Source organism: Syngnathus typhle, linkage group LG22 (assembly GCF_033458585.1).
Source record: "Syngnathus typhle isolate RoL2023-S1 ecotype Sweden linkage group LG22, RoL_Styp_1.0, whole genome shotgun sequence".
NCBI lineage: Eukaryota > Metazoa > Chordata > Actinopteri > Syngnathiformes > Syngnathidae > Syngnathus > Syngnathus typhle.
This window is the reverse complement of record NC_083759.1, coordinates 7022808-7039181: the sequence shown is the minus strand read 5'-3', so window position 1 is coordinate 7039181 and position 16374 is coordinate 7022808. Positions and strand designations below refer to the sequence as shown.

The following is a 16374-nucleotide window of genomic DNA, read 5'->3' as shown; positions in this document are numbered from 1 at the left end:
TAGTATGTGTGTAAATACGTTAAATGCCATCATTTTAGATTATTTGATGAAATATCACATTTTTAATTGAACTGTTGCTGTTTAAACGCTTATTGAAAACGTTTCAAATTATTTAAGTACAATTGAAAATTTTAATGATACTTTTACTGGATTTTTTTTGCATTATGTTTAATTACTTCATTGTCTATCATTTTAATTCGAGCACAAGCACAGCTTTGACCTGCAAGACTCTGGTCTACAAGCGTTCTAGGGGTCCTGCGTGGGCCCGCCCCTTCATTAGGGAGATCACATCAAACTGATAATTGTCGTCGCGCAGACTTTAAAGGCTCATTTCCCACAAAGGGAATCTAATTATTTGTCTTTCTGTCGCATTATCCGCCTATTTAGCCTTATTCGCACTTCGGTGAGAACGAACGACGTCCTCTGCAAAGGTCGCATTTTGCCACTTGTGCTTCGCTTTGAACTCGTTTTTTCCGCCTCAGCTGTGAACCCATAAACCTCCGGAGATGCGCCCGCGTATAAAAACGTCATCTCCTCAGAGAATCTCGTCTGCTGTCATCATCTCTGGATGCTGATTTTCCTCAACATGGACCTCAGTGGTGCAACGTCCCAAATCCTACAGGACTGGAACATCCCCGAACAGCTCCACTCCTCGGGCTCCTCTCCAGAGTCCAATTCCTTCTCCTCTGTGGACTCCGTGTGCTCCTCGCCGGAGATGTTCTACTACGGAGGCCACCGGGAGCTCGTCTCCGGGTCTCCACGGCGAGGTCCCTGCACCGGCTCCAAGGCGCATGGCAAGGCTAAGATGTCCACCAAGAGGCGCGTAAAAGCGAGCGAGAGGGAGAAGATGAGGATGAGGAGTCTGGCCGAGGCTCTGCACCAGCTCCGGGAGTACCTGCCGCCGGATTACACCAAGAGGGGCCAGCCTCTGACCAAAATACAAACCCTCAAGTACACCATCGAGTACATCAACAAGCTCTCGGACATTCTGAGCCATGCGTAAAAGTCATCATTTTACGCAACCACGCGTAGACGTCATGCAAGCGTGGTCATGCTCATTTTTGGACTCTTTTTTTTTTTTTTTCTCATGTCAACAAGTGTGTTTGAATTCATCACGTGCCTTTGCCCTTTTCTGGATGTAAATATTGTTTTGAGGGCACTTGTGTTTTGTATACCAGTTTACAATTGTAAACTCAACAATTAATTGTTGACACATTAGAGAAATGTAGGTTGAGGACAATAGTCATGCATTTGTCTTGCTGAAAAATAAACACCATTCGTCTTATTTTTTATTATTATTTATTCATTTCATTTAATAATGTTCTCTGGGAAGGCGGCTCGGTGGCGCACTGGGTAGCACGTCCGCCTCACAGTTAGGAGGGTGCGGGTTCGATTCCACCTCCGGCCCTCCCTGTGTGGAGTTTGCATGTTCTCCCCGGGCCCGCGTGGGTTTTCTCCGGGCACTCCGGTTTCCTCCCACATCCCAAAAACATGCTTGGTAGGCCGATTGAAGACTCCAAATTGTCCCTAGGTATGAGTGTGAGTGCAAATGGTTGTTTGTCTCTGTGTGCCCTGCGATTGGCTGGCAACCGGTTCGGGGTGTCCCCCGCCTGCTGCCCGATGACGGCTGGGATAGGCTCCAGCACGCCCGCGACCCCCGTGGGGACTAAGCGGTTCAGAAAATGGATGGATGGATGTTCTCTGGCGAACTTGTACGTTAAATTGGTGAACTTGAACGCTTGTTTGGAGAAATACAATTGGTTCAACCATCGAACAGACCATCCCACTCATTGTCCGAACACCCGAAACAGGAAGCGCAACGTCGCATCACGTTAAAGGTGGGCGCGTCTGTTTGGTCACCGCTGCCAACAAATTAAAAAATTCCGAATGGCCAACGACGAGGCAGTGGCAGGGGCAACTTCCCCCATTAAAAATGTACATATGTGCACTGTAAATGCATGTGCATATGCATTAGATTGTAAAATAATATTTTAATAAATGTTGCAAAGCACTGTATGCCGGTCTCACATTTTTAGTGGTGTCTTTGCAGAATAAATAATCCCATATATTGAGTTTTAATACAAAAACAATTTGAGATGAATTGAGATGTAATTTGCAGAACCCTTTTACTTTATTATAAAATAAGACAGACACACACACACACACTGGTTCAGGTGTACAATTATTGACTGAGCTTCTGCCCTCCCTCCGTGGGCTCGTCCTTCCACATGGGCTTCTGGATGTGTTCTGGAATTTTCTCTATTGCAGTCTGGTAACAAAAAGCATCATTATGAGGCTTGTGAACACATCAATGATCCAAGCATAAAGCAAGAGCCCAACTCACCTTGGTCACCTGCATGGCTACACTTTCCGGAAGGTTCCTCTGGATGTATTCTAGATACACCCGAGCTGTGGAGCCTGTTAAATGAGACAACTACAAACAAAGTCCAAGTTATAAAGTGTTAAATACCATCCCACATCCAGTAATCACATAATCTCACCTCAATACAGCGGTAATGTGTCCTCATCTCATACTGAACCCTGTGTTTCTTGAAGATGTGGACAGACTTGAGCAGTGTCAACCTCTCCATGTCTTTAGGAGGTTCAAAACTGTGAAAGAGGATGGGAAGAAAAGAGAATTAGACCTTGGACAGCATGGCAGTGTTGTTTTTATTTGTATTATATTTGCACAATGCCATTTTTGCTACAACAACTTTGTGAAGTCTGCATAGATATTGCCATGACTCACACTTTCCCAATGGTGACGCCAAGCTCTTTGGCCGCCATAGTGGCAAAATACTCATAGCTGTCCAAAACTGCCCTGTCGTGGCCTTTCACCAGCACAGTAACTTTCTTGAAAAGTGTGTCGGGCTCTTCCGTCACGGTGATCTAAAAAGTGAAGCGTTAGAATGGCTTCCTGGGTAAATGAATTAGATGTTTCAAAGGTTGGTGGATTGAGATACAACTCACGGGGGAAGCTGTTGATGAAAATAATGTGGTTGTGTGGAAGGATTGGCTCAGATGGAGGGGACACCTGCAAAGATTTGAATGCAAAGAAATGTAAAGGGTGTGTGGCAAACCAAATGGATCCTGACATGCTGGTACCACTATGATTATTCATAGTAAATGCATGAATGGAAAATAAGTTGCGTACATCGCAGAGCATTTAACTGATCTGCATGTCACTCACTAAATAGCTGGCATAAATAGAGCCACAAAAAACGGACCAATAGTCAATTAAGTTAATTCTTTATTACAATGCTACATACCGAATCGTGGGCCATTTCTGGTGTGCTGCACAATGACCCTGAATTTGTGGTGCCTGAAAAACATGCGCATATTAACAGACGCTAGGTTTGAAACGATCACCAAATTACACCATGACACCAAATGTGTAAAGAAAAAAAAAAGATTACCGAATGTGATATTCCGCCAAGTATCCTTGCCAAGGAGCAAAATTCTCCTCGGAACGCCATGGAAGCGGCCATGTTTTCAGAGTAGTATGGGAAATCGGAAGCAATACGTATCGCACTGCTGCCCTCGCGTGATCTGGAAGGTACATTACACTAACAGAGGCAATTACCCAATACCGTACGCGTAAAACTGGGGAAACCTCATTCTGACAACTATGAGAGAAACACTCAAATATTTGCAAATCAAAAGTATTTACATGACCACATGAACGACATTTTGAACGTGTTTTGTTATTCGTGCTTTGACGACGTCGTTGATTCAAACGAGGCTTGAACGTGACAAGCGAGCGTCATGTGACCGTCACGTGACCCAGTTGTCGGGGCCCTGTTGCCAGTTCCTACAGAGCTCCGGTTCGGCTCACGCAGACCAAGCAGGGACCAGCGACAACAGCCGAGGTATGCTTCACACTTTATTGCTGGCTTCCCTTTGACTCACAATATACCCTACAGTTTGCAAGAAATGATACTCGCGCAATTATGCAAATCAGCTAGGCGGCTAGGTCTTTAAAAAAAATACAGAATAAAGGTAGTCGACTTGTCACGCTAACAGTAGCCGGATAGCGAGCAGTGCCAGCGGCGGATGGACAGCCCCTGATCGCCGCCTTGGCTGGTTCTGGATCAGCTAAGGTTAGCGGGATGGTTAGCCGCCTCTTTCCCCCCCCCATTTTTTCCAATTATGACAATAAAAGGTTAACAATCGCGTGTATCGGTCGCGCCAGCACAATTTAAAGAAAATCAGAAAGGAAAAACGTGGATGAGGGCTTTTGTCTAATGGCGACATTTTTTGATGCACAGAGCTCACAAGGAGTTACCTCAACCTAGCATCATTTTAACGACATTGTATTGTTCCGCACCGTGATATTATTCTACTACGCTATTTTCTGGGCCGCTCGGCTCTCATATGATTCTAATTGAATCGAAAGAATGCTTCTTTTTTTTTTTTTTTAACCAATACCCATGATTTACCATTTTATTTACCACGCAATTATTATTCACACTTTGTTTATCTCATGTGCGTTTAGCTGCAAAGGGGGCGCCTCGGTCCATCAGCGTGTGCTAATTAAAGCGGAGCCCAAAATGATACACGAGTCTTTTCAATTATTCATTAAGTCGTTATAAATCCGTCCCCCGCGCAGAATAGCCACGGAACTAGTCATAAAAGGATAATGAGGGTGCCATTCAGGCACGTTAAATTATTATTAAATTTATTCGATAACTAATGTATAGGGGTCATTTGTTTACGACTCCATTTAAAAATCAGCAAACCTGCCTATTGGATGGAGCTGTAGTCTATCAAGAATCCTCTGCAACACAGTAGTAAAGTAGAAATTGCAGTAAAAACATTTACGAAAAACACTTGAGATGGTGCCGAAGAAGAAACGAGGGCTACTTTAGGCCACCTTATCAATATTTGACGTAAGCAGTCGAGTGGTTACGCGGCAAATGTCACTGTTTATTTATGAGCTTTGCTAAATGGAGCTGCGTTTTTTTTGGTCTGTTTTTCCTTTGGCTCGCCACAGTGGGATGCCCAAGGTTTGCCAGCGTTATGACGTTACCGGGAGGGGCGGAGCTCTTGCGGGCTTACAGCTGATGGAGAGGAGTCCCTGCTCCTCCTCCTCTCACATGCGCCGGCAGGATCGGATGATGAGGATGCAGCACGTCGGCGGCGACACACAAGTAGCGCTGGGATCAAGGGCGAGCCGCAGGACATGCTGAGCGGACTCATTAGCGGTTTACATGCATTTCTTCCATGACAAGTGCCTTCCCAACGCGGATTTTCCGACTTTTCTGATATTATTTGGACCCTCGCAGAGGTTTTCACAGATGTCCGGGGACTCTATGCAACAACGCTGTCTCATATTCATCGAACCTCTAACCTCAGCACAGGACTCTTGAAAGGAGGACCCTCCTCCCCGCACGAGCCCCCACGGGTAGCTTGGCTTGGTACGACCGCAGAGATGTTCGCCTCAGTGGAGCACGGCTCGGTCCTCTGCAGCGACTCCAACATCCTGTGCCTGTCCTGGAAAGGCCGCGTGCCCAAGAGCGAGAAAGAGAAGCCGGTGTGCCGGAAACGCTACTATGAGGAGGGCTGGCTGGCCACTGGGAACGGCCGAGGCGTCGTCGGCGTCACTTTTACATCCAGTCACTGCAGGCGGGACCGGCCGACCCCTCAGAGGGTCAACTTTAACCTCAGAGGGCACAACAGTGAGGTAAAATGGAACATGTTGTTTTTTTATTTTGATTTTTTTGGGGGGGGGGGGGGGGGGTTGGAGTGACAATATAGTAGTTTAATTACTCAATATTTTATGGCTGGTATCGGCAGATTCTGCGAGAACCCGATAACTGTCCCTATACGAGCTGTTTGACTTGATTTTTTTTTCCAGGTTGAGCTTTGCTCAAGGCGATCGTCGATGAGTAAGGCTACCATGGCTTGGAGCGCCCCCCTTCTTTCTCCTATGTCTCGAGTCCCTTTCAGTCAGGGTCAGAGATAATTAAAAGGGGACAGCGTTCAAAAGGAGCGCTACTGAAATTGGACCTAGTTTCCGACCAGGCTGACAGTCAACAGGGAGAAAAGCTGCCCATTTTCAGTCCGTCAACTTTAATGAGCTACTGCTAACTTATACCGCCGCCTCCTGACCTCCTGTCAGTTGTGCCGCGCTTGAAAAACACAAGATGGGAATTATTTTTATCCGCCTTTTATGAACACTACGTAAGAATCCCTCTGGGATGGGATTCAAAATAGATCAACACCTCGTTTGACAAGCCTCCTTGCAGCGTCTATTCATTCTAAATGAGCGCGGAATAGATGAGGAGTAGTTTGACAACGCCATTGTGGAGCTTTATGCTGCCTTGTCTGGCAGTACGCTCGCTTCCTTTCAAGCAAAAATAGGAACCGCGCCGTCACATCTTGTTTTTCGTATTCACGCCTTACAGTACGGCTATTCGTGATTGATGACAAGATAATTGGACTGGAGTTTAGCTCTGTCGCATTTGACACATTTTGGCATGCAAGTCAAGAACCCTCAAGCGATATTTGCATCAAACCATGCTGTTCGTTTTTAGTCGGGATTAGTAAACCCGGAATAGGCTTGCGTTTATACCGTAGGCTTTGTAGGCGGGATGCCGGAAAGCTTCATCAGCATGCGACTCGGCGATTCGCCCGACAAACGCGATCGTAAACAACGCTGCGTGGCCGGCAGCCTTTTGATTCGGAAGTTCCTCGATCACGCCCGAGGAGCCCTGAGTCGTAATCATGAAAATTGATCAACCCATCGTGCCTGTCACGCCTGACGGATTACTTTGCGGCTTTATCTGGGAATGAGTCACTGAAAGGGGGCGGAGAGAGTCAAAGAAAAAAAAAAAGTATAGAAATGATAATAAGCGTTCTGTCGCTTTGATGAGGAGTCAAATATAATCAATTAGGCTTTCATGCCTTTTTTCCTGCACCTTAAATCATTCATGTGCTCTCTACCTGTCTGACCACTTGACCCGTGCGCCACGCTTAATACGAACAGCTTTATCGCCGGTAATCCAGCCACGGAGAGGACATATTGCATAACAAGCTCCACGGCCGTGTCAGGTCTTCTCGCATATTTTTTTTTTTTCTTCCAGATTTTCCGTCGCATGGAGGCTCTTTTGGATTTCCATTTGACGTAAAAAAAAAAAAAAAAGCCTGTACCTGTTGCCCTTCCTCCAACTCCGCTCTCCCTGTTCTTTTTTTTTTTTTTTCTAACAGCACAGCAGTTCTCTTCTATTGAGTTAAGCATCCGATTTAATATCTTGTCCAAATCAGCGACCTCTGACTCTCTCTCCCAGTTTTCTCTTGAGCCAGCTGCTCTTCACTTTTTCAGTAATGAAGAATTGGCTCGGCTCACAATCGGGTTTTATTGGAAATATCCAAATTAATCCCCTTTTATCCAATCGGGCACTTGTGTTGTAAAACTGGCAAAATCATTTTGGTATAGATTTTTTTTATGCCCAGTTTCTGTCCACCAGCCAAGACTATGAATTTCTTTTGGCTGACACAAAGGGCTCCCTGCCAGCGTTCAATGTTGCCATGGACCTTCGTGCTCCTGCCACTGTGATGCTGAACCTTCACAATGTCCTTTCACTTTTGCTGACTGCAAACTGACCCCTTGATTTCATTTGCCCTCTTCCTTTAACTCAATTTAGCAGCCCGCCTGGATCTCTCCACGCCCCGCCCCTCTCCTTATCCTGTCTGTCTCCATGTGACGTCCGATCTCTCCTGGCGAGGTGCTCAGCTGTCTCCCCCGTGTGATGCCTGTCCAGCTCGCACTAATCTCCACACCCTGCTAAATTTACACTCACATGGGCAGATTATTCTCACCCTGACGCAGACGATGGTGCGGGACACGACATGTGGCGCACGTGGTGCCGTTTTTTTGGTTCCTTTTGATTTACATCTGGTCCTTTTGTTGGAAGTTAAGAAGCTAATGTTAAGCCCAGAGACTGTATCCCCCGTCATCAATTTTATGTATTCAAACTCACTTGTTAGTGACACATCATCTCTTTTGCATCAGTCCAGTGTAATCCTTCAACCCCCCCCCGAAGAGTTAATCAGTGTCGTACAGTCCTGATCTTTATCCTCATTAAATAATACCCAGGTGGTGGATTGACACCAGAGCAACTCAAAAGGTCTCCACTGAAACGTTAGCGGTTGTCGGAGTCACACTCGGAAAGTGTAAGCCCCGGCTAAAACGTGCCCTGTGTTGTGCCTCGGAGCATGTACGGCCCACGTGCTTGGTTGGGTGAGTGAGAGCAGAGCTGCTGCCCGCTTGGGATTATTCCTCTGGGAAGAGGCTGAGTCACGCTACAGAAGAACAGGCAGATAAACACATGCAGAAAATGGAGGGAAGCGCTTGGGGATGGCAATGGGTTCTTTGAGGTGACATTTAGTGTCCTTACCGCTCAGCGTCTTGTTCCTCTGTTGAGCTCCATTTATTTTTGTCACAAAACCTCAATTGTGTGTCATGCGTCTGACAATTACAGCTCCTCCGAGGATTTCTCAAAATGAGGTTAGCTCACGTAATGATAGACTGGATGGAGTTCAATGCTAAACTTAGCTTTGCGCTAATGTAACCACTGGTGGTTTTGCCACGTGTCGAGCACTTTGAAGCAGTCTGTCTGACTCATTCACTCATTGTCTCCAAGGTGGTCCTGGTGCGATGGAACGAGCCCTTCCAGAAACTGGCCACCTGCGACACCGACGGCGGCATCTTTGTTTGGATCCAATACGAGGGCCGCTGGTCGGTAGAGCTGGTCAACGACCGCGGAGCTCAGGTAAGAGGTCACCGAGTACAAATGCTAGAATTGCGATATAGACGGGCGTTGTCAGCATTTGAACTCCAAACCCGTGTGGCTCGACAGGTGAGCGATTTCACGTGGTCGCACGACGGCACTCAGGCGCTCATCTCCTATCGCGACGGCTTTGTCCTGGTGGGGTCCGTCAGCGGGCAAAGACACTGGTCATCCGAGATCAACCTGGAGAGTCAGATCACGTGCGGGATTTGGACGCCCGACGACCAGCAGGTAGGAACGCACGCTTCTAATTTCCCAGGACACTCGTGTTCTAATGCTTTTACCATTACCGCGCAGGTTTTGTTTGGCACCGCCGACGGCCAGGTGATCGTGATGGACTGCCACGGGCGCATGCTAGCCCACATCCTGCTGCACGAGTCGGACGGCATCGTCAGCATGTCGTGGAACTACCCCAATTTCCTGGTGGAGGACAGCAGCGAGAGCGACACAGATTCCGACGACTACCCGCCGCAGCAAGGTTGCTTCGCTCACTCAATGTCGTGCAGACTTGCCGTTATCCGGCTGTTTTATTTACGTGCTGCAGGGAAGCAGATGTGCCACCATCTGTGAGCTTCTCATCCCGACTTATGCACATAATATTTTTTTCTTTCTTCACGTTACAGTGCGCAGCCACAAACCTCTGCTCACAGTTAGCTTTACTTCTGGAGACATTAGCCTGATGAACAACTACGATGACCTCTCGCCCACCCTCATCCGCACCGGCCTGAAAGGTACTCACCCCCCCCCCCCCCTTCTGATAGTTCATCTCCTGACCCGACTCTCTTCCCCGCAGATGTGGTCGTCCAGTGGTGCTCGCAGGGGAACCTTCTGTCGGTGGCCGGCATGGAGAAGACGCTCCTCTCTCACGACCCCTCTTGTACTTCTCCTACGAGGAACGCCATGGTCAAGTTCTATAATGTCCGGGGTGAACACATCTACACACTGGAAACACCAGCGCAGGTGATCAACAGCGACAAATTGGAGAGCAACAAATATTTGTGTGAAACGTGCTGAGCTCAACTCCTCCTTCTGCCCCGGCAGCGGCCCATCACCACGCTCTGCTGGGGTCACCGAGACAGCCGCCTCTTCCTGGCGTGCGGGCCGGCGCTCTACGTGGTGCGGGTGGAGCACCGCGTTGCCAACCTGCAGCTGCTCTGCCAGCAGGTCATCGCCACGGCCGTGAAGGAGGAGAAAGACGTGGCTAAGCTCACCATGCCGTCACGTCTCTGCTCCTACGTCACTTCCGCCTTCATCCCCACCATCAGGGTAAGATCGGATGACGTGACACTGACAACAAAACCTGACCCCGCCTCTTTTCCCCCCCAGCAGCCCATTCCGGACCCCAACAAAATGCTTGACTTTGTGAGCTACCCAACAGCTGGCAATGAGCGTCTGCATTGTACAATGAAACGCACGGAGGACAACCCAGAAGTGGGCGGGCCCTGCTACACTTTGTACTTGGAGTACTTAGGCGGTCTGGTGCCCATCCTAAAAGGTCGACGCATCAGTAAATTGCGTCCAGAGTTTGTTATTATGGACCCCAAGACGGATGGAAAAACAGGTAAGGCGAGGAACTTATTAACATGACAATCTAGTTAGTCTTCCATCTATTTTTTTTTTTTAATTCCATCTCTCTTGCCAGATGAAATATATGGCAACAGCCTGATATCAGCGATGATTGACAGCTGCAACTGCTCCGACTCCAGCGACATCGAGCTCAGCGACGACTGGGTCGGCAAGAAGTCTCCAAAGATATCCCGGGGCAGTAAGTCCCCCAAGCTTCCCAGGTGCGCAATTATGATTATTTTTGTGCATCGTGTTTCGCTTGACGTCATTCGTCGTAACGGAATGTGCTTTACTGCATGCTTAAATCATCTTTTCCCCCTTTTTCCCATTTGCTACCTTCTCTGTAGAGACTTAGTTTGTCCCTTTACCAACAGAATCAACATCGATCCCAGGAAATCGCCTAAACTCTCTCGCGCCGCCCAGGAGGTTTCCAGGTCCCCACGTCTACCCATACGCAAACCCTCCATTGGCTCGCCCAGTCTAACGCGGAGAGAATTCCCTTTAGATGACATCACTCAGGTACTCCGTCACCTTTGTATTCAACAAGCGCTTTGAAAGGATGACCCATTTCTGACCTGTGTGTCTTAATGCAACTCTTTCAGCAAAACTACCTTGCTCAGGTCACGTCAAATATTTGGGGAACAAAATTCAAGATTGTGGGCCTCGCTGCATTTCTACCAACAAACCTTGGTGCAGGTAATCGATCGACGACTTTGGGTGAAGACGTTCTCGGATGATGTCGTGACAATGTTCCTCTGATTTCCCCCCCCCCCCTTGTCTCCCCTCAGTCATCTACAAAACCAGCCTCCTCCACCTGCAGCCCAGACAGATGACAATTTACCTGCCGGAGGTGCGCAAGATCTCCATGGAGTACATCAACCTGCCCGTCTTCAGCCCCAATGTCTTCAGTGAGGACGAGGACGACTTGCCCGTGTCGGGCCCCGCCGGGGGCGCAGACGACAACCCGCCCTGTACGGTCAACATTCCCATTGCCCCTATCCACAGTCCCGCCCAGGCCATGTCCCCCGCCCAGAGTATCGGCCTGGTCCAGTCCCTGCTCGCCAATCAAAATGTTCAGCTGGATGTTCTAAGCAACCCGACGGCCACTTCTCCTGGAGCTGCTGCTTCTGCTTCTGCTACTTCCGACCAAAGCCAAGATGCCGCGCTTACAGCCCACTACACGGTCCCAACCCGATACTCCAGTCCTGGCCAGGTCATCTTTGGAGGGCTGGACATGAGTCGCCTCACTGTTGGAGCCTCGCAGTCTCATCATCATCAGCAGCAGTTACATCAGCTCCAACAACAGCAGCACCAACAACAGCTCCAGCAGCAACAGCAGCAACAGATGCTGCAGCAACAGCAGCAACATCAACAACTACTTCAGCAACAACAGCAGCAGCTTCAGCAGCAGCTCCAACAGATGCAACAGCAGCAGCAGCAACAAAAACTACAGCAGCAACAAATGCTTCAGATGCAGCAGCAGGAACAGCAGCAGCAGCAGCAGCAGCTTCACATTCAAATCCCCGTTCCCTCCATGTCGTCAGCACAGACCTCAGTGCTTCCGACGGGGGCGCTGCAGATCCAGATCCCTCACCCGCCACCTGATCTCGTTGAAAGAGGAGCTACGGGTGAACATGAGACCCTGCTGAAAATAAAGACCACGCGTTCGGGTCCGCAGCTGGCCGAAGCCGACACGGTGGTGTTCAGCGCGCCGCTGGAGCTAAGTAAAATGAATCCCCCTCCTCCTTATCCTGGAACTGCGCCCTCTTCCATGTCGGCCTCCGGCGTGCCCTCAAACGCCTTATCGGGAACAATTGGGAACTCCTCTGGAACGCCACCGCCTGGTGATCTGAGTGCAAAGAAAGCAGATATCCAACTTTATCCCCCAAGTCAGCACCAAGGCCAGTACCCCACACCGCTAGGCTACGAGCGAATCACCACCTTTGACAGCAGCGGTAACGTGGAAGAAGTCTGTCGTCCTCGAACCCGTCTCGTCTGCAATCAAAACGTCTACAGCTTGCAAGGGCCGGGAAGCTCCGCCACCCTCAGGGTCACCTCCTCTTCATCCTCCTCGGCAGAAAGCAAGAAGATCCAGCTGCCCTACAGCTCCGCCACACTCAACAGACTTACCGCACCTCGCTATTCCATACCGAGCGGAGACCCTCCCCCGTATCCGGACCCGGCCAATCAGAGTGGCGGCAGGAATCCTGGACAAAAGCTGGACAGCAATCTCATCCACGCCACTCTCAGGAGGAACAGCCGAGAGGCCACCCTCAAAGTGTCCCAAATGATGGAGCCGCCCAGACCGCTGCCGCCAAAAGCTAAACATAACAGTGCACTGGCGGCCTCCTACCAGCAGAGGGTGCAAACTGCCTTATACACCTGCAGTCAGTGTAGCAGCGGGTCCAGCGTTGGAGTCACGGCTCCGGGCAGCGCCAATGGGATAGCGGGGGGCACCATCATCAGGCAAGATTTTCCTCCCGGGAACGGTGCGCCGCACAGCACAGTCATCGTACACTCCAACAGCGGCACTCCTCTGGGCTCGCAGTCCTCTTACAGCCTGCTCAGCTCACTGGAAGGACCCGGACCCACAGCGCTGGGAGCGAGCAGTGGCCGAGAGCGCGTCGATTATGTTAATTCAGCGTTTACCGAGGACGAAACGCAGTCTCTCAGGCATTTGGCTTTGGGAGGAAATGATGCGTCAGGCTTGCTGTTTAAACGCCCGCCTCCCTATCAGTGGGACCCCGCCGCCACGGAGGAGGTGTGGGTCCCTCAGGAACGGGGTGCCACGCTCAACCGCCCCGGGCATCCGCTACCACACAAGCCCCCGCCGCTTATTCTCAGCCCAGCTCAGCATTTGGACGTGTCCAGGCTGCCTTACATGTTGTCTCCCAGGTCGCCCACCACCCCCGGCGCCGGGTCCTTTCAAGCCGGCTACCAGATTTCTCTCCAGTATCCCCAAGTTGCTGCCTACCCCGCAGTGCTCACGTCACCCAGACCCTGTTCCTCCCCAAAAGAGGTGGACGCCCCCGTGTCTCTCTCACAGCAGGATGCCACCATTGTCCTACCTGCCGGTTACCCCGCCAATCTAACCAACCTGGCCTGTTGCCCTCTACCACCTATGTACCCCGGTTCCGGGCTCGCCATTCCCCCCATCGCCCTCCACACACCTTGGGGTACGTACAACTCGTGCCCCCCTTCTACCAGTCCTGCTGTGCCCCTACCGCCCAAAGCTTCCCATATGATGGTAGACAAAAATGCTCTCTCACCACCACCGCTGCCTCCGCCTCCTCCACCACCACCCCCGCCACCATCACACGCGGAACTGCAGAACCACGCGGGGCTACAAGACGGCATGGCAGAAACCGGGGACAGTTTCCAGGAAGTGCTGTCCTTAGCCGAGAGCCCCGTGCCACCTCGCTCGGACAAGTTCAGCAAGAAGAACCGCAAGAGGGCGGAGGAGGCCAACGTACCGCAACTGGCTGAGGGGAGCAAGTCCAAAAAGGAGGGCAGGGGACTGGGGGACTTCAACGCCCTCATCTCCAGCCCACGGCTGGGAGGGAGGGACAAGAAGAAGGTGAAAGGACCAAAGGAGCAGCTAAAGGCCAAGAAGCTGAGCAAGGCCACCGCCAACAGCGAGTTCCAGGACAGCTCGGATAGCGAGCCAGAGCTTTTCATCAGCGGGGACGAGCTCCTCAACCAGTGCCAGAGCGGGAAAAAAAGCTGGAAGACCAAGAGGAACCTCAGGGCGGCCAGCGAACTGGAGGAGATGAGGTGTCGCAAGGCCAATGAGAAGGAGGACCGAGGGCTGGGCAGCCAGGGCTTCGTGTACGTCATGGCCAACAAACAGCCTCTGTGGAATGAAGCCACGCAGGTCTACCAGTTGGACTTTGGCGGTCGCGTCACGCAGGAGTCCGCCAAGAACTTTCAGATTGAACTCGAGGGCAGGCAGGTGAGACACCTCACTGCGTTGTAATATGAGATGCTCGAGGCACGGTCACATATTTTCCCTTTGCTGTCTTTTGCAGGTGATGCAATTCGGCCGCATCGACGGCAACGCCTACATCCTGGACTTTCAGTATCCCTTCTCCGCCGTGCAGGCCTTCGCGGTGGCTTTGGCCAACGTTACGCAACGCCTCAAATGAGACGGCGCCCCAATCTCGAGCTCCACAGAGAAGACGTCAGGGGAGAGGTCCGATCCCGCTGCACTACACGATGCTGCCACTTTCGGCAACCGTCATGCAAATAAACGCTGCTTCAATTAGTCGACTAGAGGCTTTTAGACAACCAAGAGAGGAAACTGTCAATTTTTTCATTTTTTTTTTTTTCATTTTATTTAAAAACAAATGGAGCAGTAGTAATACTTGAAAACCACACTCTGGTGATTGTTGTTATTTTTTTCCCCCCAGAGCACACCTAGGTACTACTGGCCACTCAAATCCATTGCTGTACAACACTCACCACTAGATGACACTGCTTTTGCTTTTAGGAGGTGGTTGTGATGCAAAATGGCGGACTTTTGTTTTCGCTCTGTCATTCCTTTTATTTTATTTTTTTGCTACTGTCACTTCACACGTTTTATACCTGTGGCTGCTGGCGTTTGAATAGGAGACTTTTTTTTTTTGCAATACACATACCATTGAAGGATGAAGAAACATGGATTAAGTTATGCGTACTGTACATTGTAAATCGTCGCCATTGCTTGTTGTTTTATTTTATTTTCCTAATAACCCATCCTGTCAACACGCGGCTTTCATTCGGGAGACTAAGTTGTGATGTCGCTGTGATGTCGGCCACGGCACCTGTTGTCACTTCTGTGAAGTGCGTATTCAGCGAGGGGCCTGATCCGCCCCTTCACCCTCTCGCCCACCCTCAAATCTTAAATACCACACTTAAACGAGGTGCAGGGACTATTTTTCTACGTTATTCTCACAATCTCCTCAGACATATCAGTCTTACCCAAATGATTTTTGTGTAAAGAGACTTGGGTGACTTCTGCCACTGTGTTTCAATGCTGTAATACTGTTCAACGCAAAAACTGAAATCATGTTTTTATTCACTTTTTTTGTCTTCAAAGTCATAACACCAACGAAGGATGGAGCCCGTGGGTCATATCTCCAAATATGGTTTGTTGTGTTTTCCCAGTAATGCAACTTTTTGTCATTGTATTGCAACTTTGGTCAAGTACAATTCCATCTTAATTCATGCAAGAATATTTTTCCTCATAATACAACTTTGTCAACATTTTTGTGCCAAAATACACTTTTGCGAAGACATGAAAAGAGCCTAAAATGAATAATGCTTAGTTGTGCAATATTTTCTCTGGACAAAAAAAATATTTGGTTGATGGCCCATATTAATACTTTTCTTTTACATTCAGCATCTCAAGTTGCTCGTTTGTACTTTTTTTTTTTTTTAATTTATGAGATCATACTGTACATTGTGGAGTTTACGCAACTTTTTTGTTATTTTGTTTTGCATATGCTCTAGTGTTGCCACAATTGTGAGGTTTTGGGGCAAATTTGTGACTTTTGAAAGGGGGGGGGGGCATGTAGAGTAGACTGTTTGTCAATTTGTGTGTGCCTGTGTGTTTATTCACGCTTCGACCCGTTGCATCTGTTGAGTCCATTCTCCCGGCCTCTGACATGTTCACATCAATGTCACACCAGTCACGAAGTGCAAGCTTCTGGATTCACAAAGGCCAATGTGGACTTCTAAGCGTTTTTTTTGACAAAATGTAGATACTGCAGGATTTGGCTTTTCTTTTGAAAAGGTATGTGCTTGGTATTTGTAGGTGTTAGACTATTTGGTGACTGAACGTTTTTAGTGAATGGATTAGTAAGGCATGTCATGTAAATTATTTTATAATTGTATATGTTAAGCATCTTTTGAATAAAACATCTTTGTTGCCAAAAAGGGTCTTTCGATCTGGAAAAATAATTTTGAAAAAGATACAGTGGAGCCTCGGTTTTCAAACACAATCCATTCCAGAAGGCTGTTCGAGAGGGGAATCGTT

General features: G+C 49.1%; 3 protein-coding genes across 5 annotated transcripts; 2 read left to right on the top strand and 1 right to left on the bottom strand.

Moving 5' to 3' along the window:
• Nucleotides 1-568: 568 nt before the first annotated feature.
• msgn1 (mesogenin 1) lies at nt 569-1003 on the top strand. The gene has a single exon (XM_061270210.1). The coding sequence runs from the start codon at nt 569-571 to the stop codon at nt 1001-1003; it is 435 nt and encodes a 144-aa protein (XP_061126194.1).
• Nucleotides 1004-2109: 1106 nt separating this feature from the next.
• Nucleotides 2110-3541, bottom strand: mrps10 (mitochondrial ribosomal protein S10). The gene is made up of 7 exons (XM_061270209.1): nt 3417-3541; nt 3270-3322; nt 2971-3034; nt 2750-2889; nt 2502-2610; nt 2345-2434; nt 2110-2269 (listed from the first exon to the last, which is right to left on the bottom strand). The coding sequence occupies exons 1-7, from the start codon at nt 3486-3488 to the stop codon at nt 2183-2185; spliced, it is 615 nt and encodes a 204-aa protein (XP_061126193.1). The 5' UTR covers nt 3489-3541; the 3' UTR covers nt 2110-2182.
• A 79-nt stretch (nt 3542-3620) lies between these two features.
• Nucleotides 3621-16277, top strand: tulp4a (TUB like protein 4a). Of its 3 annotated transcripts, none has more exons than XM_061270205.1 (14): nt 3621-3869; nt 4994-5683; nt 8646-8774; nt 8862-9023; nt 9090-9270; nt 9416-9523; nt 9586-9752; nt 9834-10058; nt 10122-10353; nt 10435-10579; nt 10706-10877; nt 10961-11054; nt 11147-14310; nt 14387-16277. In XM_061270205.1, exons 2-14 carry the CDS (start codon nt 5432-5434, stop codon nt 14501-14503), a joined length of 5148 nt encoding a protein of 1715 aa, XP_061126189.1. In that variant the 5' UTR covers nt 3621-3869; nt 4994-5431; the 3' UTR covers nt 14504-16277. The 3 variants fall into 3 exon arrangements, with proteins under 3 accessions (XP_061126189.1, XP_061126188.1, XP_061126190.1); XM_061270204.1 differs by having other exon boundaries at nt 3622-3869; nt 10119-10353; XM_061270206.1 differs by having other exon boundaries at nt 3624-3869; nt 10119-10353; nt 10733-10877.
• Nucleotides 16278-16374: the final 97 nt, after the last annotated feature.

Excerpts from the sequence above, each read along its gene's own strand:
- msgn1 (XM_061270210.1), top strand. The coding sequence starts at position 569 with ATGCTGATTTTCCTCAACATGGACCTCAGTGGTGCAACGTCCCAAATC.
- mrps10 (XM_061270209.1), bottom strand. The coding sequence starts at position 3,488 with ATGGCCGCTTCCATGGCGTTCCGAGGAGAATTTTGCTCCTTGGCAAGG. Across the intron at positions 3,323-3,416 it reads TTGGCGGAATATCACATTCG|GCACCACAAATTCAGGGTCA; the intron begins GTAATCTTTTTT and ends CATGTTTTTCAG. Across the intron at positions 2,270-2,344 it reads TAGCCATGCAGGTGACCAAG|ACTGCAATAGAGAAAATTCC; the intron begins GTGAGTTGGGCT and ends TTTTGTTACCAG.
- tulp4a (XM_061270204.1), top strand. The coding sequence starts at position 5,432 with ATGTTCGCCTCAGTGGAGCACGGCTCGGTCCTCTGCAGCGACTCCAAC. Across the intron at positions 5,684-8,645 it reads TCAGAGGGCACAACAGTGAG|GTGGTCCTGGTGCGATGGAA; the intron begins GTAAAATGGAAC and ends ATTGTCTCCAAG. Across the intron at positions 9,271-9,415 it reads CGACTACCCGCCGCAGCAAG|TGCGCAGCCACAAACCTCTG; the intron begins GTTGCTTCGCTC and ends TTCACGTTACAG.